Source organism: Monodon monoceros, unplaced genomic scaffold (genome assembly GCF_005190385.1).
Source record: "Monodon monoceros isolate NGI ecotype Baffin Bay Population unplaced genomic scaffold, NGI_Narwhal_1 Super_Scaffold_21, whole genome shotgun sequence".
NCBI lineage: Eukaryota > Metazoa > Chordata > Mammalia > Artiodactyla > Monodontidae > Monodon > Monodon monoceros.
This window is the reverse complement of record NW_021703778.1, coordinates 59,096,632-59,122,487: the sequence shown is the minus strand read 5'-3', so window position 1 is coordinate 59,122,487 and position 25,856 is coordinate 59,096,632. Positions and strand designations below refer to the sequence as shown.

The 25,856-nt window shown below is 39.0% G+C and overlaps 1 protein-coding gene across 1 annotated transcript; it reads left to right on the top strand.

Moving 5' to 3' along the window:
* Nucleotides 1-1,995: 1,995 nt before the first annotated feature.
* PYGO1 (pygopus family PHD finger 1) lies at nt 1,996-20,829 on the top strand. The gene is made up of 3 exons (XM_029238807.1): nt 1,996-2,242; nt 18,496-18,581; nt 19,632-20,829. Exons 1-3 carry the CDS (start codon nt 2,194-2,196, stop codon nt 20,754-20,756), a joined length of 1,260 nt encoding a protein of 419 aa, XP_029094640.1. The 5' UTR covers nt 1,996-2,193; the 3' UTR covers nt 20,757-20,829.
* The last annotated feature ends 5,027 nt before the right edge of the window (nt 20,830-25,856 follow it).

The window sequence follows — 25,856 nt, the reverse complement described above, 5'->3', positions numbered from 1 at the left end:
ATGAGTCTCTAGCTTTAGGAAATACAATAAAGAATTCAAAATCTCTTAGCAATGATTTTTCTCAACGACTTTTCTTGCACGAAGGATCATGTAATAAAACTACGCTTCCATACTGCCTGATATTTTCAAAGTGGTTTCACATCTTCTCTCAGTGACCCTGTGAGGTAAAGTGAGGATCCAATACTTAGCATTCGCTTGAGTTTATCACACTTACCAAAACCCTGTCAATCTGTTGACCAAGGGCCACTTCCAGTTCTGTTATTCATGCATTCATTCAACAACAAAATTTTTTTTGAACACTTGCCAGTCATTGTTAGGTACAAAGAATTGTGGACTGGATAAAATTCCTGCCCGCATGGAGCTTACATTCTAGTTGTGGGACAGGGAGGGGGGAGGGGGGGAGCTCTCCTTATACGTGCCTTCTGTAAAAATTTCCCTAACCTGTCCTAGTCTGAATCTTCAAATTAGGAATTTCCCCCCAAACTTATTAAATGAGAAAGGATAACACTTGTCCCATGGTCACACCATATCTTGTCATTTAAAGCTGATTCCTCTGCTGTGGTGCTTGTCTGTCACGTAGCCCTTAAGGCTGTAACACTGGCTTCACGTTTACATCTGTTCTGACATTATATGTGCAAGTGAATGAGTTCTATGGGTCCTGTCTCTGAAAGGAAGAGACTCCTATCTGTAGTTAGTTCTAAGCCCTCATATGATTAATGAGTGCTTCTCAGTGATTCTGGATCAAAATAATCAGTCTCACCTGATTGAAGATTAGAGTCTGCACCTACAGATTCTCTTTAGTAGGATAACTGGAAACCTAACAAACAGGGAGAACAGTTTTGTGAAAGTAAGCCAAATGTCAGAGAAGAGACCTCAGGGATGTAGCCCCACTGCCTTTTCAAGATCTGAAATCTGAGACTCAGAGAGGTTACCTAAATTGCCTCAGGTCACACAGCCTAAACGATGGATGTGGAATCAGTAACCAAATACAATCTACAATCACATGGGGGCGGGGAGATCCTTCTCCTAAAATTTAACGTCTACATCAGGTCCCGGCGCCTCACCGCTTCCACCCATCCCCCTTTCTTGTATTAATTACGCATCACTCTTTTTTGAAGAATCGGGTCGTTAAAACTTGCAGTTGGGGCATTTCCACAAACAGGTGTCCAGATCACTGACACATAGTCGGGGAATCTGGGTCTCCACCTGCCCGCCTGCCCGCCGAGAACTCTCCAGCTCCCGCGTACAAAGTTTGCTCGGCTCATACATTCCTCTTTCAGATCCCTGGCCGCGAGGCCAAGATGCCTGCTGCGGCCTCCGAAGAAGTTCGGAGATGCAGTTTCCTCGCAGAAGCCGGGCCGGGGTGCGTCGGCCGCCGAGCTGAGCGTCCTCTGGCTCGGTGGCGGCGGGGGAGCGCCGGGCGCCAGTAGGCGCGGGGCTGGGCGGGGCGGCCCCTCGGCGCGCGCTGCCCGCCCCGGCTCCCAGGGCCGCGGGCCCGCTAGCCCCGCGTGGAGCGAGAGGCGCGCGCGGGCCGTGGGGGCTGGGTCTAGGCGGAGCGCGAGGCGGCGGCGGCGGCAGGAGGCGCAGCGGGACAAGGCAGCGGCCTCCACCCCCCCAAAGTCCGTCCCCGCGCGGGGCTGGGGAGCTCGGGGCGGGGAAGCCGCGGGGCCGCGCCACGTCCCTCGCCCGCCCCAGAGCGGGTTTTGCAGGCGGCTCTAAGCTGGGGGCTTTTGTGTCTGCGACTCGGGAGCGGCGAGAGCGCAGACCTCATCCTCAGAGGGCGCTGTGAGTGCGCCGCCAGGGCCGGGCCGCCCGCCTCCCGCCTCCCCTGTCAGCGGCTCCTGGGCGGCGGTGGCGGCGGCGAAGAAGAAGGAGTGGGAGGAGGCGGCGGCGGCGGCGCACTCGTCCTCCGCACACGCCGGCCCCGGGCGGGGGGCCGCCCCCAGGCCGCTCACCCGCCGCCACCGCTGAGCCCGGGTGGCCCCAGCACGCCGCCCGGCCGCCCCGAGGCCTCGTCCTCCTCCCAAACTTTGCAAAGTCGGCCCGCGTCCCCACCGCCCTCGGCCGCGCCTCACCTCGGAGGCTCGCCTCGCAGCCGCAGCGGCCCCGCGAGGAGGAGGAGGAGCCGCCGCCGCAGCATCAAAGAGACCGAATTCCCGCGGCCTGGGGGGGAGTCATGCTTTGCGGTCTGTAATGTCAGCAGAACAGGAGAAGGATCCCATTTCGCTGAAGAGAGTTCGAGGTAACCGAGAAGGGCGCCGGGTTGAGGGGAGCGGGGGGAGCGGGGCGCGCGGGGGCCGCGTGCCCGCCAGCCGGGAGGCAACGGGGCTCTGTCCGGGCCTAACTCCGCGCAGCCCGCGTCCCGCCTGCGCCCCGGGGCCCGGGCTGCGGTCGGAGGCGCGCGGCCGCCGCGTCCCCTGTGCCGAGCCCTAGCCGCCCCGACTTTGTGTTAGGAGGCAGTTGAAGCCGCACTCAGCATCCCTTCATACCCCGCTCCTCGCCCACCTTACCTCGTTGGCCAGACATAGCACAATAGGCAGCTCAGAGGGTGAGAAAGAAACACCCCCTGGCAGAGACCACGAACGATGCCCTCCACCCCCCCCCCCCAAAAAGTAAGTTGGACCGCACTGGAGTTGACGCTCTTGCAGAAGGTGTGCCGGGCCTCCGTGTCTCTCCCAGCCCCCCTTCCCATTCTCTAAAAGGCAACAAACATACAGCTTTATTTTCCTTAGGCTTAAGAGGAGAACCTATATTCATTCAAAAGGCTTTTCTCTATTGGCTTATGGATAAGAATCAAATCGCCCCAAATCAGTTTTATACACGGCTGGCTTGCTTCTTCCTTGCACACTAGTTAGGAATTTTCCTGCTGCCTTACTATCTAAGAAGTATCAGAGGGAACGATGTGCCAGACAAAAGATAACGCATGTAAGTTCACAGACACCAAGTGCCGTCTGGAAATTTGGGGAGTATCCTCCAGCTCTTATTTCCAGCTTTCAATAGGGTTCAGGCCAAAAGTCCCAAAGTTGAAGTAATACTGTTTGTTCAGTAAGCAAATATTTATTGAACATCTACTGTGTGCCCGGCACTGTTTTTGGCACTGGGATACCGCGGTGAACAAAGCAAAAAGACCATCTTGCACCCAGAAGGAATGCACACTCTTGTAGGGTAAACAAATGATGAACAAATAAAAGGTATAGGATGTCAAATGGTAAGTGGTATGGAGATAATCAAAGCAGGGAGAGTGGTTAGAAAATACGTATGGGGGTGGAGAGGTAGCGATTATGTATAAGAGGGCTCAGCTGGAAGATGATGTTTGAGCAAAGACCCAAAGGAAGTGACAGAGCAGAGCCATATGGATATGTGTGGGAATAGCAGTGTTGGCAAAAGGAACAGCAAGTGCAAAGGCCCTGGGTCTGGAATTTGCCTAGTGTGTTCGAGCAACTGCAAAGAAGCTATTGTGAGTGAGCAAAGGGAGAGTAGTGTGAGCTGAGCTGAAGTATGGGGTGAATGTGTATTGGCCTTGTGAGCCATTTAAAAGATTTGGGCTTGTACTCTGAGATAGCGCCTGGATGATTTTGTGCAGAAGAGTGAGTGATCTGCCTTATGGGTTTTTTTTGTTTTTTTTTGCGGTACGCTGGCCTCTCACTGTTGTGGCCTCTCCTGTTGCGGAGCACAGGCTCCGGACGCGCAGGCTCAGCGGCCATGGCTCACGGGCCCAGCCGCTCCGTGGCATGTGGGATCTTCCCGGACCGGGGCACGAACCCGTGTCCCCTGCATCAGCAGGCGGACTCTCAACCACTGCGCCACTGGGGAAGCCCTGCCTTGTGCTTTTAACTGGCTGTTCTGCGGAGAATAGACTGTAGAGAACAAGGGCTAAAGCAGGGAGGCTAGTTAGGAAGTTATTGAAATAATCCTTTCATCCAAACAGGATAAAGTGCTTTATAAATCAGTAAGTAGTAAGGTAAATTTCCAATTGACTTAAGTGATGTAGAGATCAAGGACCATAGTCATTCATCTATGTTTTTGTTCCTTGTGACTAGAGATTAAACCTATAGAACTGGCTTGTGACACAGTGGCAATGTGATATCCAAATAACATCACTTGAGTATTTAGTTAGAGATTGATTTTCTTAGCCATTTAAGCAAAAACATAATTTAGAGCAGAATATTGTTTTTACAGGCTTAAAAGCACAATCTTTCATTTGGTGAAGGTTTTCTATTTCAACTTTCTTTTCTCTTTGTTGTTATGAATTGCCAAAGCCTTTAAGGAATAGACCTTTCTGAGATAGTTATTTCTTTGATATGTTTGCCATGTTATTTTGCCTACTATTAAAAATTACTTTGGGGTTGAAGGAAAAGAAAGCTTTATCAAGTTTACACCTTTGAACTCAATTATCAGTCTTAATCAAATGTAATTTTAAATAAAATTGATGGGTATTTTATTGTGCGTCAAGACTACAGATCTGTCTTTGTTTTATTACAACTGCTGGTTTTAAGTTTGATGCCTTAGTTGTTAGAAGTTGACTTAGGTGTCAGCTCAAGAATATTCTGAGAGTCAAGTACCAAAATAAAAGACAAAGCACTTTTTAAAATAAAAAGCCAATATGAAGAGGGGTTTTTATGATGTCATTTTGTACTAATTAGAACATTAATTTTTAAAACATTTTAAAATTATTTTATAATCCATAAAAGGTACCAGATTATCTACATGAGCTCTTCCGAAGCACAATTCTGCTGAACTTCACTGCCCTGGAGCTTCTAGTTATAATTTATATCATCAGACTGCACGTAGAATGTGGTGTTTGCAGAGCATAATCTCTTGAACAGTGCTTCTCAAACTGTTTCTTATCCAATGATATATATATAATCAGACTTTTTAATGGTTATGTATTTATTTCATGTGTATTATCAAAAATATAAGTTATGAAACCTTTTGCTTAGGATAAGACTAAGATATAGATAGACATATCTTTCTCTATATATAGAGAAAGACCTATATATTTTTTTAAATTTAAATTTTAAATTTAAAGGAATTACTAGAAAATAATATTATAGACATAACTCAGATATGGCAAAATTATGACAAAGTGAATGACTAAGGACTTTGTAGACCAAAAGCATTGTAATCCCCTAGGATGCTTATTCAAAATGTAGCTTCCTGGACCCACAGAATCAGAATTTCTGAGAGATTTCTCTGCATCTTTAACAAGCTCCCCCGGTGTTCCTTATGTACACTAAAGTTTGAGAACTGCTGCTGGTAGACCTAGATTGGGAAGGTAAGTGGACCAGAGGAAGCTGATCGGTGGTTTTCCAAACTTGTCCTGATAGTTTATTTATTTATTTTAATTTTACTTTTTAAAATATTTATTTATGTGGTTGCGCTGGGTCTTAGTTGCGGCAGGCAGGCTCCTAAGTTGTGGCTCGCCAGCTCCTCAGCTGTGGCATGCGAACTCTTAGTTGCAGCATGCATGTGGGATCTAGTTCCCTGATCAGGGATCGAACCCGAGCCCCCTGCATTGGGAGCCTGGAGTCTTACCACTGCACCACCAGGGAAGTCCCTGTCCTGATATTTTAATATTAGATTCACAATTGCTATTTAATGGCAAAGTATCTTACTCCTATTTCCTACCAGTTCTTACCACTCCGCAAACCCTCAGCCCTGGGTTGTAAGACAGATCCATGAGGATAGGTGCAATATCTTGATTATCCTTCTGTTTCTTTCCTAATTGCCTTGCTCACAGTAAATACCAAATGAACGAATGAGTGAACACATGAAGGAACTGATTCGTATCATTATGCTGCTTTTGGATTGTCCGTAGCCCCTCCCACCACTTTTACTTGCCCTTTTTCCTTATTTTAACCAACACTCCCATTATCCAGTATTTTTAGAACTCTTAGGTGTTGATCTGATGATGCTATTCATTCGTTTATTCAACAAATATTTGTTGGGCAGTTATAGTGCCAGACAGTGAGAATACATTGATTAAGAAGACATAATACCTGTCTTCAAGAGCTTTTAGTGTAGTCTGGGATACTGACAAATAAGTAATCAATTACAAACAGCATGATAAATGCTGTGATAATCTACAGGAAATAAAGGAACGTATATAACCTATCTTTAAGTGAGTCAAGGAAGGCCTCCTGGAGGAGAGTTCTACGAAGTGGTGGGTGTTCCTTTGTTTTAAATGATGTAGAAAGAGGAGCAAGGAGGATGAGGGATGAGAAAAAGGTCTAGGAAGTTAGTGGTGATTTTGAGAAGGCATTTTTGGGAGAAAACTACATTTCAAAGTAGTGAATATTAAGTGGTGACGATATAATTTAAAAGAAGCTTGGTGATAGAAGGAAAGACATAGCCAATAACTTGGAAAGAGAGTGAAGAGGAAGTTTGTATGGGTTCTCTTTATTTTTTCTCCCTTGAAAAATGACAGACATATTAGTAGACAAACAAAAGAACCTGATTTAGAAGGAGAGGGGAGAAACTGAAAAAGCAACAGAAAGAGAGGATAATTCATTAATAAAGCATTCAGTACATGTTTTTTAATATCTGCCATGTGCTAGGTATTCGCTGTTGTGGAAGCTGGGCATTAGACAGGCAAGACTCCTCATAAATCAGGTTTCTGCATATGAGAGAAGGAATAGCAACAAGGATGCAAATGAAGAGTTAGTTTTGGGGAAAAAAAGAGAAAATGAAGGAAGAAAAACAAATTTAGAGATGAAGAAGGAAGTTGAAGCATTCATTTCAGATGAAATGCTTTTTTTTAAACATACATGCCACATTTATTGTTTCAAATACAGTTATGTCTGATTTATTACTGATTTTGCCTGAAGAAGTTAAGACAGCAGACTTAATGACTCATATCAGAACTATGGTGAACACTATATAGTATCAAGATAACTCCATCTAGCCTATGAACAAATGATAGTTCTTTAGTAAAAGTAGAAATTTCTCTAGTCATGAGGCAAAAGTGATTAAGTAGCTATCTGCTTTTAAAAGACTGTGCACCCTCAGATGAAACACTTTTAACCAGAGTTAGAAATGACATTGGAGAGGTAAGCATGTATTTTAGAATGGCATAGTAACACAAAAATGTCACAGAAGTGCTAAAAGTAGACTGTACTAAAAAATATAGACCATCTTGATCAGAGAAGTGTATGGAAGATTTGGATTAAGATTGAAGAGGAAGCATAATTTACAGTCACAGAATTGAGGGAAAGAACTGACGAGAGAAAGTCTGCAGGAAAGGATGGGGGGTTTTTGTTGTTTTGTTTTTTAATTGGCATATGTAAGGGCTAGGCAGAGTGTCAGGGAAGCGAGTTTGGTTTTCAACACATTGAATGAATATCCCCCTGGGATGTTGCAGTGTATGCAACAGATACACGTGGTTTGGACTGAGGCGGGTGGTCTGAGCCAGAAATAGAGATCTGGAAGTTATCAGTAAACATGTGAATACTAATTGATGCCTTGGGAGTAGATGAGCTCACCCAAGAGAGTGAAGAGTGAGAAGAGAAAAGCATTGAGAAACGCAACTTTAGGAACACTAACATTTAGGAGATAAAAGGGGAAAGAGGACCCTGAAAAACAGAATGCGAAGGAGTAGCCAGAGAGGTAGAGGAGAAAACTGTAAGAGAATGGTGTCAGATATATAACAGGAAGAGTAAATTTGTGAGGGGGAGATAAATGGATTTTGTTGTTAACAAGTAGAATGAAAGGTGTCTATCTGTGAGACCTCCAGCATGTTCTTTCTCCCGTATTCCCTAACCTGATGAAGATCATTTATCTAGTGATCCAAACCCATGCCCCACTGCAGCTCAGCACTGTCCCAGAGTCCTAGATTATCTGTCTCCTTAGTATGTTTTGAACCCATCATCTCCTCAGTCTTTCCACAACCACTTCTTTAGTTCAGGTTTTGATTATCTCTTTGCTTATTATAATAACCCTATCACTGGTTTCAGTGGCCTCCCGTTTTGTCTTTCTTAACCCATTTTGCACATTGTTACTTACTGCTGGTGGTAAGTAACTACCATCTATTGAGTACTTACCAAGCAGTTTGCTAAGTAATTTAAATGGATCATCTTGCTTAATCCTCTCAATAACCCTATAAGCTGGCTGATATCATCATTCTAGGTTTATAATTGAGGAATTGATATTCAGAGAGGTTAAGTAATATGTGGTTAAGTAACATATTCAAGTTTACCCAGCTAGTAAGTGGCAAAGCTAGAACTTAAATTCTAGGGCCCCAAATCTTAGCCAGTATGTTCCATTGCTATAATGCTTCCCAAACACAATTGAGTCATGTTACTCTTTCTTGTAAAATTCTTCATTGGTTCCCCATTGCATTTAGGATAAAAATCCAACCTTCTTATATTAACCCAATCCAACCTTCTTATATTTTTATTTGGCCCAGGCCTACCACTTAGTCCTCCATCCTTCCTATTCCATGAAATGCTTACCCTTGTCTCCCATGCTCCAGTTCTGAAATAGTCACATTTCCTCTCTAGATGTTGTCATGATCTCTCATGTCTTTAAATTTTTCTTTGCACATTCTGTTCCTTCTGCTAGGCATGCCCTCTTTTTTCCCGACTTTGGTAAGATACTCATCCTCAAAGCTTCAGCTCCACCAAGACCGCCCATTATTCGAGGTATTGATATTATTGTGTAGAGTCAGCTTCACACTTGGATGCCATCCACCCACCCTCCTAAGCTTTACCTTTGTGAGCATCCTTAAACCTCATGTACCTCAAGAATGCAAAGATCATTAGTTTGGGGCGAACAGCTGGCACAAGAACCACAAATATATGAAACTTTAAATCACTGATGTTGAGGGCTTTCTGAATTTAATATTTATTACATACCCAGATTGATCTAGGTTTGGGGCATCACATAGCAGACACTTTCTGCCTTGCATTCTAAAAGGAAATAATGTCTTTTTCACTTCAATCATATAAGACCATTTTGCCAAATGCTTAATGGAATTCATACAATACTATATTCACTTTTTTTTTTTTTTTTTTTTTTTTGCGGTACGCAGGCCTCTCACTGCTGTGGCCTCTCCCGCCGCGGAGCACAGGCTCCGGACGCGCAGGCCCAGCGGCCATGGCTCACGGGCCCAGCCGCTCCGCGGCATGTGGGATCTTCCCGGACCGGGGCACGAACCCGCGTCCCCTTCGTCGGCAGGCAGACTCTCAACCACTGCGCCACCAGGGAAGCCCTATATTCACATATTAATTCACAATATTTCCATTCCATGGTAGAGACCAGTATTACAGAAGTATGTGTTTCAGGTGAAGATAAAGCTGTTAGCTAAGATGTTCACATCCATAGTAAATGGTAGAGTAAACTGACATTATATCCCAGACTTCTCTGCTGTTGTGAAAAACCGATACTTGAGTGTCCACTGATTGTGCTGACACTGCTGGCTATTAGATATTTTGATAGGATGATAAATACTATAGAAGCTGAAATGAAGTGCACTAGTGGTATAGTTTAGTCTAAAGGAAAGCAAAATGAAAACTAATAATTGAGTACCCATTGTGTGCCAGGCAATGTGTTAGGCACTGTCTTAGTCTGTTTGGGCTGCTGTAACAATACCATAGACTGGGTGGCTTGTAAACAACAAACATTTTATTTCTTACAATTCTGGAGGCTAGAAAGTCCAAGATCAAGGTGCCAGCAGATTTGGTGTCTGATGAAGACCCACTTCGTGGTTCATAGACGACAGTCCTTCTCACTCTGTCCTAACGTGCGGAAGGGGCTAGGGAACTCTCCGAGGTCTGTTATATAAGGGCACTAAATCTCCCAGATCTGTTTTATAAGGGCAGAGCTCGCATGACCTAATCTCCTATCAAAGACCCCATCTCCTAATACCATCATAATGAGGATTAGGATTTCAACATACGAATTTTGGGGGAAAACAAACCTGGGTTGAGTCATTTAATGAGCCTAGAATACATCCTTATACCACATACACATATTAAAATAAACACTTATTTGGAATAATGATGAAGCAAGTCTCTTTAAAGGAAAATGTTGATTATAAAATATTTTAAAATAATGTAGTCACATTACTTATGAGAACAGTCACTGTCACAAACCAAACCATTATTGTGAATAAAGTGCGTTTAACAAAGGAAAAATTTTAATATATTAAAGGCACACTGCTATCTAGTGTACAGAATAGTGCCTTCACTCCCTTTTAAGGACATGGGGCCAAAATAGATTGAGTCTTTAATAGGAAAAATAAAGAAGTTGTAACTAGACCTAAAAAAAAAAAATGCATAAAAGGCCTAAAGTAAATAATCCACTCTTTACAAAATAAAAAGTACTTACAAATAAAAGAATGATTTTATACTTACAAACAGATTTCATATGAAAAGATCATTGATTTGTAGCGTCTTTAGATGGGGAAGAAATTGTATCATTTAGTAGGTTGGACTCTCCTCTAAGACTACAAGTAGAGAAACAACTTAAGCTTCCAGCTCTAAATAAAGGTTAAAGGGTGAAAGGAGAGGTAAAACTATTTTTGTGCTTAATTGAGATTGATTGGCATAATGAAAAGTGATAATATATAGATAAAATTCCTTAAGATGAGAGAGCTTTCTTTTTCTATTGTTGATATCACCCTTTCCCACTTCTCTTCCGCCTTGTGCATTCGGAGGGCTCTGGGAAGGTAGGAGTGAAGAGATGAGTTGAAGAAATTCAATTATTAACAGAAGGATCAGAGTAGCCACTGTTACAACAAGATTTGGAAGTTCCCGTTTTCTTGGTTCTGTGCTCCACAACTCTCAACTTCTGGCTGAATGTTCATGGTTTACCTTGCAGAGTCAGCTGCAACAGATATGTAGAGCAGATAGACGCTTTGGTACCAAAAGTTATTAAGCTAACCTAAATAACTAGCTTTATGACCACTACTTTCCCCTCCCCTTGCACTTCATTTTTAAAGAGTAATAATTACAGAAATTCTTGGTAGCTTATATTCTGATTAGCCCCAATGACCATGAATCTGATCTAACATTACTTATTAACATCATGGAGATGACAGAACCACCAGTATTACATATAGCAGTGGGAGGGACCTAGGTAAGGCCAAGAGTCAGAGCCATTGGAAATGTTACATAGTTAACTTTTTAGATGAACAATAAGTGAGGCAACTGAGACCAGTGGGAACTTGAAGATTGTTTTATGGAGGGAAATATTAGACTCTTAAATAAAAAACTAATACTATAAAACTCAATTTTCAAAAAAGAATTTTAGGTGGTTTTGCTTACAGATTACTTGAAAATAATGAATTTATTTAAATGATTCCAAATGTCAGAGTTTTGCCTTACAGTAAATACAGGAATTATCATTAAAGTTTTAGAAAATGAACAGAGATGGTAGATACTAACCATTAAGAGTACATTTTGTCCATTTTTAACTTACATCATTTTAATAGTAAAATTATAATTATTCAGTAGTCTTAATAATGCTGTGAATGGTAATTTATATATTCTAGATTAGAGACTAATTTGTTAATAACTATTTTTTAAGAATTACCTTTTTCTGTTGATACTTTTGTTATAATGAAATACCCATAAAAAATGTTAGGTGTCGGACAGGACTTTGATGTTTGGACCTTTTGTTTATTTATATAGCCACTTTATTATTTGACCTCAAGCCCATTACTAATTCTTTTCCACAGAATTTCTAGGTATTCAGATTCAAGAACAACACATTTCTCTGTTCAGTATGTTAGTATATACTGTTATGGAAAACTGCATACAAATTGTTAATATGAACTCATTAGTTCAGTGTATATAGGCTACTGAAAGTTATACATTGGTTAAGTAGTTTAGCCATTCCTGAACCATATGATTTTGAATTAATGACCTTGAGGAGTGCACTGGATCTCTCTCTTAGTTCTTTACTTACCATCTATTCAAATGGGATTACCATGTCAAATTAAAATTAAAAGATAGGAGTCCCTTTATCATTTTTTTATTAAAAAAATTTTTTAATGGTCACAACTATAATTTAATGAATGTTTATATTTTTCCCTGTTTGTAGTTTTTTTAAAAAATTAAAGTTTATTTACAATATTATATTAGTTTCAGGTGTACAACATAGTGATTCAGTGTTTTTTATTGATTATATTAAGATAGGAGTTCCTTTAGTTTGAACCAGAAGTTTCCATTTTTGCCTTTTGTGGGCCACTGAGGAAGACAGTATATGTATAAGATCTTAGGGAGGCAAACTACTATATTAGAAGCAGATAAACCTAGTTTTATCCAAGCAACAAAACAAAAATAAATAATTCGAACTTCATCAAAATTAAAAACTTATGTGTTTTACATCTGATGATTCTAGTATCCTTAATATATACATAAAAAATTCTTAAAACTTAAAAGACAAACACTCTAACTAAAAAATAGGCAGACAACTTGAATAGGCATTTCTTCAAAGAAGATAAAGAAATGGTCAATAAATACATGTAAAGATGCTCAACATCATTAGTAATTTTGGAAATGCAAATTAAAAGCACAAGGAGATACCACTTCATACTCACTAGAGTCACTATATTAAAAAAAAAAAAGCCTATAAGTCTTGGGGAGAATGTGAAGAAATTAGAACTGTCAGACTTTAGAGGTGGGAACATAAAATGGTGCAGCCACTGTGGAAAACGGTTGGGCAGTTCCTCAAAATGTTAATCATAGGGATACTATGTGACCCAGCAATTCCACTCCTAGGTGTATACCCAAGAGAATTGAAAACATACATTCATTTAAAAACATGTGCGTAAATGCATTATTCATAGTCCCTCCAAAATAGAAAAAACCCAAATGTTCACCAGCTGATGACTGGATAAACATAATGTGGAATATTGTTCAGCCATAAAAAAGAATGAAATACTAATATATAAAATTACGTGGTTGAACGTCAGAAATGTTATGCTAAGTGAAAGAAGCCAAACTCAAAGCCACACATTAGGTGCTTCCCTGGTGGCACAGTGGTTGAGAGTCGGCCTGCCGATTCAGGGGATACGGGTTCGTGCCCTGGTCTGGGAAGATCCCACATGTCCGGGAAGATCCCACATGCTGTGACGCAGCTGGGCCCGGGAGCCATGGCCGCTGAGCCTGCGCACCCGGAGCCTGTGCTCCTTAACGGGAGAGACCACAACAGTGAGAGGCCCGCGTACCGCAAAAAAAAAAAAAAAAAAGCCACACATTATATGGCTAACAGGTATGGGGTTTCTTTTTGGGGTGCTGATAATGTTCTGGAATTAAATAGTGGTGATGGTTACACAGCCTGGTGAATATGCCCAAAACCCACTGAATTGTACACCTAAAAGCAAAAGAAAAACAAATACTAGTTTTAGATTTCAGAGCTGCTTTTTTACCAGGGGTATGATCCATACCTTTACAATTCCATTTCTTTTTCTTTCTTTTTTTAAAATTGGGATGATTTTCCTCATAGGTTTGTTATGAAGATTAAGTGAAAGAGCACAGATATAGATATAAACTTCTAAGATGGTAGAACAAAGCTACCGTACAGATTCTCTTCTAAATTTCAAGTGAAATGAACCAAAACAGTTTTAAAAAACAGCAAAAATGTCAGCGATAGCAGCAAACAAGGGAAGTGGCATTGCCCGGTAACATAAATCTGGAACAGGGTGAAATCTGGATCACTGTTTTAGGCTTCTAAAACAATCCCTGCCCCTTGGAAGCTGCTGGTGATTTACAAAATTTTGAGAATTACTAATAACCTCAAGTCTGGAGAAAAGCAAATTAAATGAGTAGTCTTGTCTTCTCACTCCTTTGAGTAAGAAAAAAAAATGAGTGAAACGGGAAGTTTTTGTTGTTGTTTTTAAAGGACTCTCTGACAGAAAGGAAGCCTTCAGGGATACAAATTGAATCAGAGGACTCAAGGGAATCCTCCCATGTGAATGGGTTACTGCACCCCCCGACTAGGTAGATGTGCATTTAACAAAATCTTAGAATTAAGAGCCTGGATGTTTCAAGGAAGCACAACAGGTTAATCTTACTAACATAGGCAAGCATTATAAAGAGAATATTAGCATATCCAGTCACATAAATATAACATTCATATAAAAATTAGTAAGTTGGGTTTACTAACATAAGAATGTCAGGCTGGGTTCAACATTAAAATAAGGTAAAGGGGACTTCCCTGGTGGCACAGTAGTTAGGAATCCACCTGCCAATGCAAGGGATACGGGTTCGAGCCCTAGTCCAGGAAGATCCCACATGCCGCGGAGCAACTAGGACTGAGTGCCACAATTACTGAAGCCTGCATGCTCTAGGGCCCACGAGCTACAACTACTGAGTCCACGTGCCACAACTACTGAAGCCCGTGCGCCTAGAGCTGGTGCTCCACGAGAGAAGCCACTGCAATGAGAAGCCCACGCACCACAACAGAGTAGCCCCCACTCGCCACAACTAGAGAAGATCCAACACAGCCAAAAATAAATAAATAAATAAATTGATAAAAATAAATAATGTAAAGGAAAAACATCATATGATTATCTCAATAGATGCAAGCCATCTAAGCCAGGCAAACAATCTTAGATAAGAATAAAAGGGAGTCAAAGTTATGCACATTAAATCAGAGCTTAAAAGTTCTCCAAAGTTACAAGATAAAAATAAAAGCATGATAATTATGTAAACATGCTGTAGCAAACTAGTGAACTGACACAAAGAATAAGAAGAGAAAGAGCATGCAGAAGATGAAGAACCCATAACCTACAGGACAGAAGGAAATAACTCACATGTACTTCAAGTTGTAGAACTTAAATAAAATAAGAGCTCAAAGACAAGATAATATTAAAACACAGAAGAAGGGTAAATTGCAGACCTAAGGAAATAAATTGACTAAAACAATATATATAGAGAACAAATTACAAATTAGAAACAGAATAAAGATAGTTAACAATTAAGTTACATAATAGAAAAACTTCAGATAATCAGATTAAGTGCAGATGAAAAAGACTAGTCAGATGAGCTAATAGGTATGGAGCTAAAAAATCTCCCCAGCATAATGATAATTAGTACCCCTGAAATAGAGCACTGAACAAATAGAGTGGAAAAAAAGTATTCAAAGATATGAGAAAAGAAAATTTACCTGAAATGAAGAATCTAGAGATAGAAAATACCCTGCTAAGTTTAGGGAGGGAAAAAGTAGAATAAGATATGATACTATACTATCCTTAACTTTCAAAGCAGGAAGTCACTTGACACCATCTAAAGATTGAAAAAAGAAAAACCATAATTTCTCCAACTTAATGTTTTTCTTGTCTTTTCTTAGCCTTAGAGAATTATTTTCAAAAATTTCTCTTTTGGTGAAGAAACATTTAGCATATTCTCCAGTTTAATTTATTTCTTTTTCCTTTATTAAATTCTAATAAAGTTTAAATTTAATGCTTTTATTTAAAAAATAATAGCCCATTTTTGTAAAGGTATTACTATCACAAATTTATATACAGGAGGAAAAGTAGGTAGGTAGATAGTAAGCTAAATCTCTGGAATGATGTTAACGTAGGAGTAATACTGTTTTCAGCCTGGGAGGTGTTTGAAATATGTATCAGTCAGGGTCTAGCCAGGAGACAGAAACCAGACTAGCTATTTTTAAATTTATTTATTTATTTGTCCTTGGCTGCGTTGGGTCCTCGTTGCGGTGCACAGGCCTCTCACTGACGTGGCCTCTCCCGTTGTGGAGCATGGGCTCCAGGCGGGTGTGCTTCAGTAGTTGCGGCAGGCAGGCTCAGCATTTGTGGCTCATGGGCTCTAGAGCGCAGGCTCAGTAGTTGTGGTGCACGGGCTCAGCTGCTCCGCGGCATGCGGGATCCTCCCGGACCAGGGCTTGAATTTGTGTCCCCCGTGCCGGCAGGCAGACTCCCAACCACCGCGCCACCAGGGAAGCCCCAGACTAGTTATTTTTAATGGAAAGAATTTGATATAAAGTATTGTTAACAGGTATTAAACTGGCAAAATAGGATACTAAAGTTTTTACAGAGGTAACAACTGTGGGAAGCAGCTACCATTCTTAAGGCTGAAGGACATAGGAAAGAGGTTGGAATTATTAAAATATATAAACTCACAAGAGGGTCCCTGTGGATTTTAAACTCAGGTCTCTGAGAAGGGGGTGCTGCTTAGGCTGGTATGAATGCCTATGGCGTTAGAGGATGGGCCCTGTGGGCCTGGGACTCAGACACCAGGTGCTGATGTCTCTGAGGAGGGCACAACCAGGCTATCTGGGATAATATGTGAGCTAAATAAAAACAGTATTATTTTGTTCCAGATGGCTAGCCAGAACAGGGAGCACCTTTCCACTTATTAGAAGTCTTCCTCTTTGTCCCTCAATAGGGCTTTTAAAAAGTTTTTGTTCATACTGATCTTGTGCACTTCTTAAATTTATTGCTAGCTATTTTAGTTTAGTTTTGTTCCTGTTAATGAAAGCTTATCTTCTACTTTATCTTTTAACTGGTTATAGTTTGTAATATGAAAGCTTTTGATGTTTAGATATTAATTTAACATCCAGAATCCTTACTAAAATTTTGTTATTGTTGTCATAGTTTTTTACCTCCACAATATTTAAACCTCTTCTAAATAGCTCTTACAGAAATCTGCTTTGCATTTTTATGTGTGGAACTATTGCCAGCATGCTGATTTCTCTTTATTGCCAAGTACCATTACTTTTCCTGAACTACTATTGTAAAGATATCATTACTGGTCTCCCTGCTTCTACCCCATTCCCATCACCAGTTTATTCTCAGCACAGTTGCTAATGTAATCTTTTAAAAACGTAAATCGTGTTACTTTCCTGCCCAAAATCCTTAAATGATCATCCACTGTTCTTAAAATAAAATCCAAATCCCTTACCATAAACTATAAGGCTCTATGTCTCAGTTGGCTTGTGCTGCCATAACAAAATGCCATAGACTGGGTGGCTTAAACAACAGAAATTTATTTTCTCTCAGTCTGGCGCTAGGAAGTCCAAGATCAAGGTGCCAGCTAGTTTGTCAGCTCCTGTTGAGGGCTGTCTTCCTGGCTTGTAGATAGATGCCCGTCTTCTTGCTTTGTCCTCATATGGCCTTTCCCACTGTTTGCATGTGGGAGGAGGGAGGGTGGAAGGGAGGAAGGGGGTGTGGAGGGAGAGAGTTCACTTTCTCTTCTTAGAAGGCCACTAATCCCATTACCCTCATGACCTAATGTACCCCTAATTACCTCCAAAAGCCCCCACCTCCAAATACTATCACATTAGGGGGCAGAGTTTCAACATATGAATTGTGCGGGGTCATGAGCATTTAGTTCATGACACTCTAAAATGATCTGGTCCCTGCCTGTCTCTTCAGCCTCTTCTAAAGGTGCTCTCCAGAGTTCCCTAACACACTGGCCTCTTTTAAATGTCTCGGACAGGATGACACATTCAAGCTCCTTTCTATTTATTCTCTCTGCCTAGAGGCTTTTCGTTCTGCTCTTCATATGAGAGATTTCTTATCATCTTTTAGGACTCAGTTTAAATATCTCTTTCTCAGAATCCACATGTATGAGCAAGTCTCCTATAATTCTCTGTCAACTCATTGGATTTATTTATTTATTAATCTATTACAAATATGTATTATAGTTTACTACAAATGTGTATCTACATATATGTGTACATAATTTTATTCTGTCTGCTTTTGTATATGTTCAGAATTCTCTGTAATAAAAAGTGTGTTTTTTTAATGGAAGAAAATCCTATGTTTTTTTAAACTTGTTAGATTCACAGTCAAGCTTTTGCTTTTGCTTGATCATGTTGAGAAAATCATACTCACATACATGGTTGTATTTTGACAATACCTTTCAGAATTAAGAGGCACATACCTCTGGTGCCATAATTCCAGTCCTAGGAATGACTTTTACATGAGTGTAAAGACATTGATACATGGATTTTCATTGCAGAACAGCAAAGGTTTGAAAACAATCAAAATATCCATCAATAGGGAGGGGACTAGTTTAATGAATTATGGTATAATCATACTCTGAACTAGTCAGTTATTAGAGAATGGAGCAGTTCTATATGTAATGACATGGAATGATTTCCAAGTAAGAAAGCAAGGTACAGACCATTGTTCCATACAAAGCATGCCATTGTTTATGTACTCCCCAGAGATATACTGGAATTTATCTAGATTATCTTTGGAAAGATAGATCAGAAACTAGCAACAGTGTTTGCTTCAGGGATAGGAAACCAGATGACTGAAGGTTTGAGGGTGGGATGGAGAATTACTTTTTCACTGAAAGAATAATAAAAAATGCTATGGGGTAGAGGTGAATGACTGATTCTGGCTGAGATTATGGGGAAGACTTTTTGGAGAACAAAGATAATAAGAGCTTAGTATTGCTTTTATCTAATAAAAATAGGAAACATATTAACAGGTAGCTATAATAGATATTGCTATGAGAGATATAAATTTCACTTATAAGTAGAAATACTATCTGGATTTATTTATTTATTTATTTTTAGGTGGTGATAGTGGACTGGATGGGTTAGGAGGACCAGGTGTACAACTAGGAAGCCCAGATAAGAAAAAGCGCAAGACAAATACCCAGGTAAATTGGCATTTTCTTTAATAACAGTTTTTCTTCACTGATATGATCAGGCTATGAGGTAAATTTAACTTTCGTCATGGGTTTTGTTTCCTATCCTAATTCAGAACCTAGTAGTGAATTCTGCAGTGATTTGTTTTTTGGGTTTTTTTTTTTGCTTTGCAGCTAGCGGCTATTATTGGACTGTAAGCCTAGAGTGAATATTGCAAGAAGGAAGTGTAGGCAGATAAATTAAAATGCTTACTCTTAAAGCTAATTTAAAAGGAATAGATGACTGTACTTTTATGAAAAGATTTAAAAATATATGGACACAAGTTTAACTTGGAGTAATGTTCAACTATTGTAATAAATCAGTAGTATGTACATATCATGAAGCAATCATATGGAAGCATCTTTTGTCTGAAACCTTTGGTTGTAATAGACAGTTATAAATACAGACTTTCTTGGTTTTATCCTCTGTAAATTTGAAGCACTGTTTTTATTATAAAGACTGCAAGTAACTATGAAATGTGTACAGATTACCTGTTTCCATTTCGGCCACACTGTTAAGCTTGCAGTTGTGACTAAAACTGGCAGTTTATTTTTCCAGTCTGAGGCCTAGGCCTTAGTGCTTTGGGAATACTTTAATAGCTAACTCTCTGAAGTTAAGCTAGGGAAAGAAATTTAGATCCTGTTTACTGTTGTTTCATTTTATGGCTGTTTGGAGGTATAAAGGTACTTTCAGTTAAAATTTTAAGTGAAAGATTCCAGAGTTACAGGCAAGCATATTCAATGAAAATTATGGTAATGAAGCTTCTTTTGAAGGCTGAATACTTCTAGGGTTTGTAACAATTGATTTGAGCTCAAAAAAGTACACCTTATTTCCTTTCCTAAATGAAAGAAACCTACACAGTTTTATCATTAAATATAAATAGAAACATTATTTGGAATTGAAAGGTCAGGTGAAGAATTAAATTTTTGTAACACTTCAAAAGAAATTTAAAACTAAGTTCATAAATGTTAACATTTATGACTTCTTTGATCAAAAACATGTATTTTACATTCTCATTTCAGGGGCCTTCTTTTCCTCCATTGTCTGAGTATGCTCCACCACCAAATCCAAACTCTGACCATCTAGTGGCTGCTAATCCATTTGATGACAACTACAATACTATTTCCTATAAACCACTACCTTCGTCAAATCCATATCTTGGCCCTGGTTATCCTGGCTTTGGAGGCTACAGCACATTCAGAATGCCACCTCACGTTCCTCCAAGAATGTCTTCCCCATACTGTGGTCCTTACTCACTCAGGAATCAGCCACACCCATTTCCTCAGAATCCTTTGGGCATGGGTTTTAATCGACCCCATGCTTTTAATTTTGGGCCACATGATAATTCGAGTTTTGGAAACCCATCTTATAATAATGCACTAAGTCAGAATGTTAACATGCCTAATCAACATTTTAGACAAAATCCTGCTGAAAACTTCAATCAGATTCCTCCACAGAATGCTAGCCAAATATCTAACCCTGACTTGGCATCTAACTTTGTCCCTGGAAATAATTCAAATTTTAGTTCTCCATTAGAATCTAATCATTCTTTTATTCCTCCCCCAAACACTTTTGGTCAAGCAAAAGCACCACCCCCAAAACAAGACTTCAGTCAAGGAGCAACCAAAAACACTAATCAAAATTCCTCTGCTCATCCACCTCACTTAAATATGGATGACACAGTGAATCAGAGTAATATTGAATTAAAAAATGTTAATCGAAACAATGTCGTAAATCAAGAGAATAGCCGTTCGAGTAGCACTGAAGCTACAAACAACAGCCATGCAAACGGGACACAGAATAATCCACGACAACCTAGAGGTGCCGCAGATACATGCACCACTGAGAAAAGCAATAAATCCTCTCTCCACCCAAGCCGTCATGGGCATTCTTCTTCTGACCCAGTGTATCCTTGTGGAATTTGTACAAATGAAGTGAATGATGATCAGGATGCCATCTTATGTGAAGCCTCTTGTCAGAAATGGTTTCATCGGATCTGCACTGGAATGACTGAAACAGCTTATGGCCTCCTAACAGCAGAAGCATCAGCAGTATGGGGCTGTGATACCTGTATGGCTGACAAAGATGTCCAGTTAATGCGCACTAGAGAAACTTTTGGTCCCTCTGCAGTGGGCAGTGATGCTTAATCACAGGCATTAACTACAGTGGTTTTTTTCTCCTGTGTATTACAGAGGTTCAGTGACACAGGATTTTAATGTTTTACATTATTTTTTTAAATGCACACACAAAAAAATTATTTACCTTTTAGTTTTTATTAATAACCACTTCATTGCTAGTGCAAACTTTGTATTGTTTTCGTTTGCTATCTTAAATAAGAATAATGTATATGGGGGTGCATTAGAAAGTAATATACAAGTAAATTTTAGTTTGTAATCATGAACATAAAAGCCTCTTGAAGCTTCAAGATAATATATAGCAAATGTAGGCAAGTTTTGACTTTTAAAAGTTAGAATCATTGAAAAATGTATCAGTTGACCCTTGAACAACAGAGGTTTGAACTGCCTGGGCCCACTGATTTTCAATAAACACATACTATAGTACTACATGATCCACGGTTGATTAAATTCCAGGATGCGGAACCACAGTTTTGGGGGGCTGACTATAAAGTTGTATTCAGATTTTTGACTGTTAGGGGGTCAGCACCCCTAGTCCCCGCATTGTTCAAGAGTCAAGTGTATTCCAGTGCTGAACTTTGGCAATATCAAATTAAATATTTAGTTCAAAAAAATATTTGAGGATCCATTTAACATGTTTTCAGAAAGAATATATGTAGCTAAAACATGGAAGAAAGCATACATTTCAATGAGTGTTTTAAAAAATAATAGAGTATGACACCAGATTCGTCCCATATTAGGGTCCTTGAAATTAGTGACCTTCGTATTATCAACTCAGTCTTTCCAGGATGTCTGTTTGTACAGATATGAGACAGATGTTAGCATATAGTAGATGTTCAATAAGTATTTGTTGATTAACTTGTGGATTGTACCACATGAAATTGCTAACATTAGATCAGTTGAAAATTGACTACAATTAGTAGAGTTGTCATAAAGGATTTTTTAGTTGTGCTCTTTAGAAATATAACAGTATTATGCTCTTCACTCTTCAATTTGATTATTGAGTTGTTTTGTTATTGTTTTCCAGAGAAATAAATAATACAGTATCCTCAGAAGAATTGTGAATACTTTTCTTAATATCATTTCAAACCAGGGACATATTGCAAATGAGATAGGTAGAAACATCAATTTGGCCTTAGAGGGCTCTACTGGCCAAAGAGTGGTGGGTTGAAAAATCTTGTTCTGGGGATCTGAAAATTAAAAATGAGCCTCAGGGGAGTTCAAAATCCATTTTAAGCAAAGATCAATTGAGAGCCAAGATGAGAGCTTACTCACAGTTCGAGGCCCTGCAGCAGACAGGAGTTTCCGCTGTGACTGGGGAAAGAGTAAAAATGGACCTGAGAGTATTCTCTTGAGAAATGATTAAGAATGGAGACAGTTGGAGGTGCACTAATTAAGATTTGAAACAACAGAAGCCTGTTTTTGGAGTGGATCATAACCTGTGACCCAAAAAAAGGATTCTATATGACAATTGATAATAATTTATACAATGGTTGGATGTTGGTAAATCTCCCAAACTTGAACCATCATTGTGACCAAAAAAGTTCTGAAGACTACGTGGTGACCTGCAAAAGGGATACTTTAAACCTTGGTGAAATGACAGCAGCAGCAATATTGCCAAGAAATTTAAATTATGCATGAAAATTTTGATTATAGTCCTTCGGTTAATAAACATGAACCCACACTTTTACATGACAGCACTGGTGTCACATGTCACAAGCCACTAAAGCAAAGTTAATTGAATTATTCAATTCTGTTGTTTACAGTGTAGTCACCAGAACTTTATCCAGTGAACTGGTATAGTTTTCATCATTTGGAGATTTTTCTAAGAAACTTCATATTCTCCAATTGAAAAACAGTAATTGGAGGGTTTGAGCAGTTTATACAGCCTAGCAAATGATGAATTTTATAAAAATGAAATATTTAATGTCCTATTAGAAGAAAACTATTAATGCTTGTGATGTGTATTTTGTTTGAATAAAACTTATTTTTTTAAGTAGTGTTTTAATTTTGACCTACAGAAACAGCAATTTCATATGGTACAAGGCAATATAAGGCTTTCCCCATTTACCTGTGACTAGTTAGAGATGAGTACAAGATATTTTAAATATAGTTGTAATATAAATGTCTTTATAGTTTTAGGAAATGAAATGATATAAACTCTAATACTAGGTACTCCTTTGTGTGAAACCTTTACCAGTTGAAGCAGGTAAAAATGCAGTAGTTTGGGCTGACTCTTGACATTTGGTATGTTCAGTAGCATACTCGAAGATCACGTTTTGCTTACATTGTAGTTTTTGTTAAAGATACATAATTTTCTAAATGTTTAAGGACTTAATTATGTTGTTTTTGAAATCCTAGTGACTGCAGATTTTTAAGATATGATGCACTGTATGCTATATGCCTAGTTCTAGCATCAGATCATGGTTTGTTTTTTTTTAATGACTGAATACAGTTACGTAGATGCTGAGTAGAACCTTCCAATGTCTTCAGGAGTTAACACTTTACACGGTAGTACTCAAGTTGTGCTCATTGCTAAAACTCATTATGCAGTTTCTAAAGCCCTCTATTGCTTACACTTTTATTAGTAGTTTTGTGAAAATGAAATAACCTCTCCCAAGTTAGTCTAAAAATACTTGATTTATAATGTGATTCTTTTATTTTCCATTTCCAAGTAGTTGTTTTTAAAAACTTACAAACAAGTGAATTTTTATTCTTGTATTTAGGTCTTAAGAGCACCTTACTTAAATACGAATCTGTTAAATTTACAGAAGAAAAACCCGTGGTTGATTTTAACAGTGAATCCTAGGCAAACTACACTCATAGCTGTTGAATGTTTTCATGTATTTGAATTAATTTCCTTACTAGTTCCACATTTGTCTCTACATAACACTGTCAGAAGTTATCTAGAGGCTTTTTGGTAGGGAAAGTGATGAACTATAAGAATGGCCAGATATTAATTTGCCTAATGTGACTCAAAGAAGGCTATGATACAAATCAATGTGGCTTTCTTAAGACAAGTGATGAGCTGCCCTAAACATTTAAAAAATACTCAGTGAGGGAAATAAATGCACACAGGTGGCATAATCTTCCAGTAGCATCGCACCTTTTTTGGTGTAATCCTTTTCCATCACTGAAAGGCCTCATCTCACATGCACACATACACGCAAAGACACACGTACATGCAATTGAGCAGGAAATCTTGGGGTTTCTCCTGCATTCTCAAGTTTTGCCAGAGTTCAACCTGGCTATCAGCAGCTAGGCTCTCTCACCAAGGCTAGGTTACTAGAAAGTTTTAAAGTGTCAGTTCCTTTCTCAGAACTTGCTTTGTTCATTTCACTAGAGAATTCCTGATCCACTTGCTTCTAGATGCTACTGGACTCCCTAATGCAGGAACAGCTTAGCTTGCTATAGAAAAATAAATTATTTTTCAGATAGAGTGCTTGGAATTAGATTTGTGATCCATGTTTTCCTTTTGTGTGAAATACTTTAGCATACTGCTATTATGATTCTTGTTATCCAGACTAGAAGATTATGTACATAAAACTGAAGATTTTCTTGTACTAGTGCTTATTCTTCATAGATGAACACAATATAAAGAAATCCAATTTGTGTGTGTGTGTGTTTAGACTCCCAACTCTGCCTAGTGGTAGGAAAAAAACTTCAATAATAGGTTACCCTGAAATCTGCTGACTTTAATCATCCAGATAAAATATCAGGAGTTTTCTTCTAATATTCTTTTACATTTGTTTGTCTTGAACAAACTGAGTGCTAGTACTTATTGTCCAACATACTATGGTAATTGTTTGTAATAGTAAAATATATATATAAGCAATGATTTTTAAAGGGAGCTCGAGAGTTTTTGGATTTCTTTTTTGCAGTGTATAAAGGTTTCATATGCATGAACATTTGTGCTATTTAAGATTTTTTTAATTAAAAAAAAAGTTTAATTAAAAGCATCCAGATTCCCAAAGTTCATTTGTAAATAGTGGTTTAGAACTCTGTATAAGATGATTAGATTCTTAGGGAAGCTCATAAAGGCTTATTTACACCATCATGTAGTTAACAATATTGTATCATACTGAGTGCTCAGTCCTCTTTAGGGAATCAATCAATGTAGGAAGGAGAAAGAAGCAGAGGTCTTTCCCTTTTTCTGATTTGGTTCAGGAAGGTTGAGTTGTTTGGTGTGTTTCCCAGTTGCCCTCTTCCCATCCTAAACTCTCAAGTGGAATGCTATATAAACCAACTTGCCTTGTGTCTTCCTGGATGCTCTGTATTTCAAAATTTCATATCTTTCCTCTAATCAGAATTCTCATTTCTTTATTGGCTGTGGTTGGCTAGATTTTAAGGGGACAGTCTTTTGCAGCAAGATTTGAACAAAGATAATGAAGTGGGATTAAATTTCTCTTTTTTTAAAGACTTTATTCAGAATGAATCTTTAATATCTTTGATTTCATACAATATGACCACATTTAGGCACCATGGAAAGCAGTATTTTTATCAAATTGACTGATACGTTCTTGAGAGTACTTCCCAATCTCCTTTAGGTTGTGGAGACTTTTCACAATTTCTTTTCCTCTACTTCTGAACTCAGAGATTTTCTTCTCATTTCCAAATTTTAGCAACTTCCCCCTTTTCTCTATTCCATTTATCTGATAAAGCAGTATAGAAGTTATATCTGTAATTTTCCCACTCTTGGTACAGTGATGGGCTTAGAGGCATCCCTGGAGTAAAGGGACTAGGGATGGGATTAGTATCTCCCAAGACAAGGGGTCTAGGGCAAATAAAGGGAAGAAAGTTTTCATTGAAGACTTTTAATGAAACCCAATGGATAAGCTTCGTCTTTGTCATATTTTGTCGAAACACATTACTTGTAATTATATTAAAACTTATTCTAAATACCTGTACTTCTCTTGTTCTGTAGGTGATGTAGATGATGTTGCTTGTTAGTTAAAATATCTTTTATAAAAGAAAGTCCTGCTTCTTATCATGATGTATGTGACTTAAATGACTGTTTCATATTAAAACTATTTCTTCCTTATGTACTGCTTACATATACCTCTTTTTGGGATATTAGTTCAGTACTTTTATACAAATCTGAGTGTGTTCCAC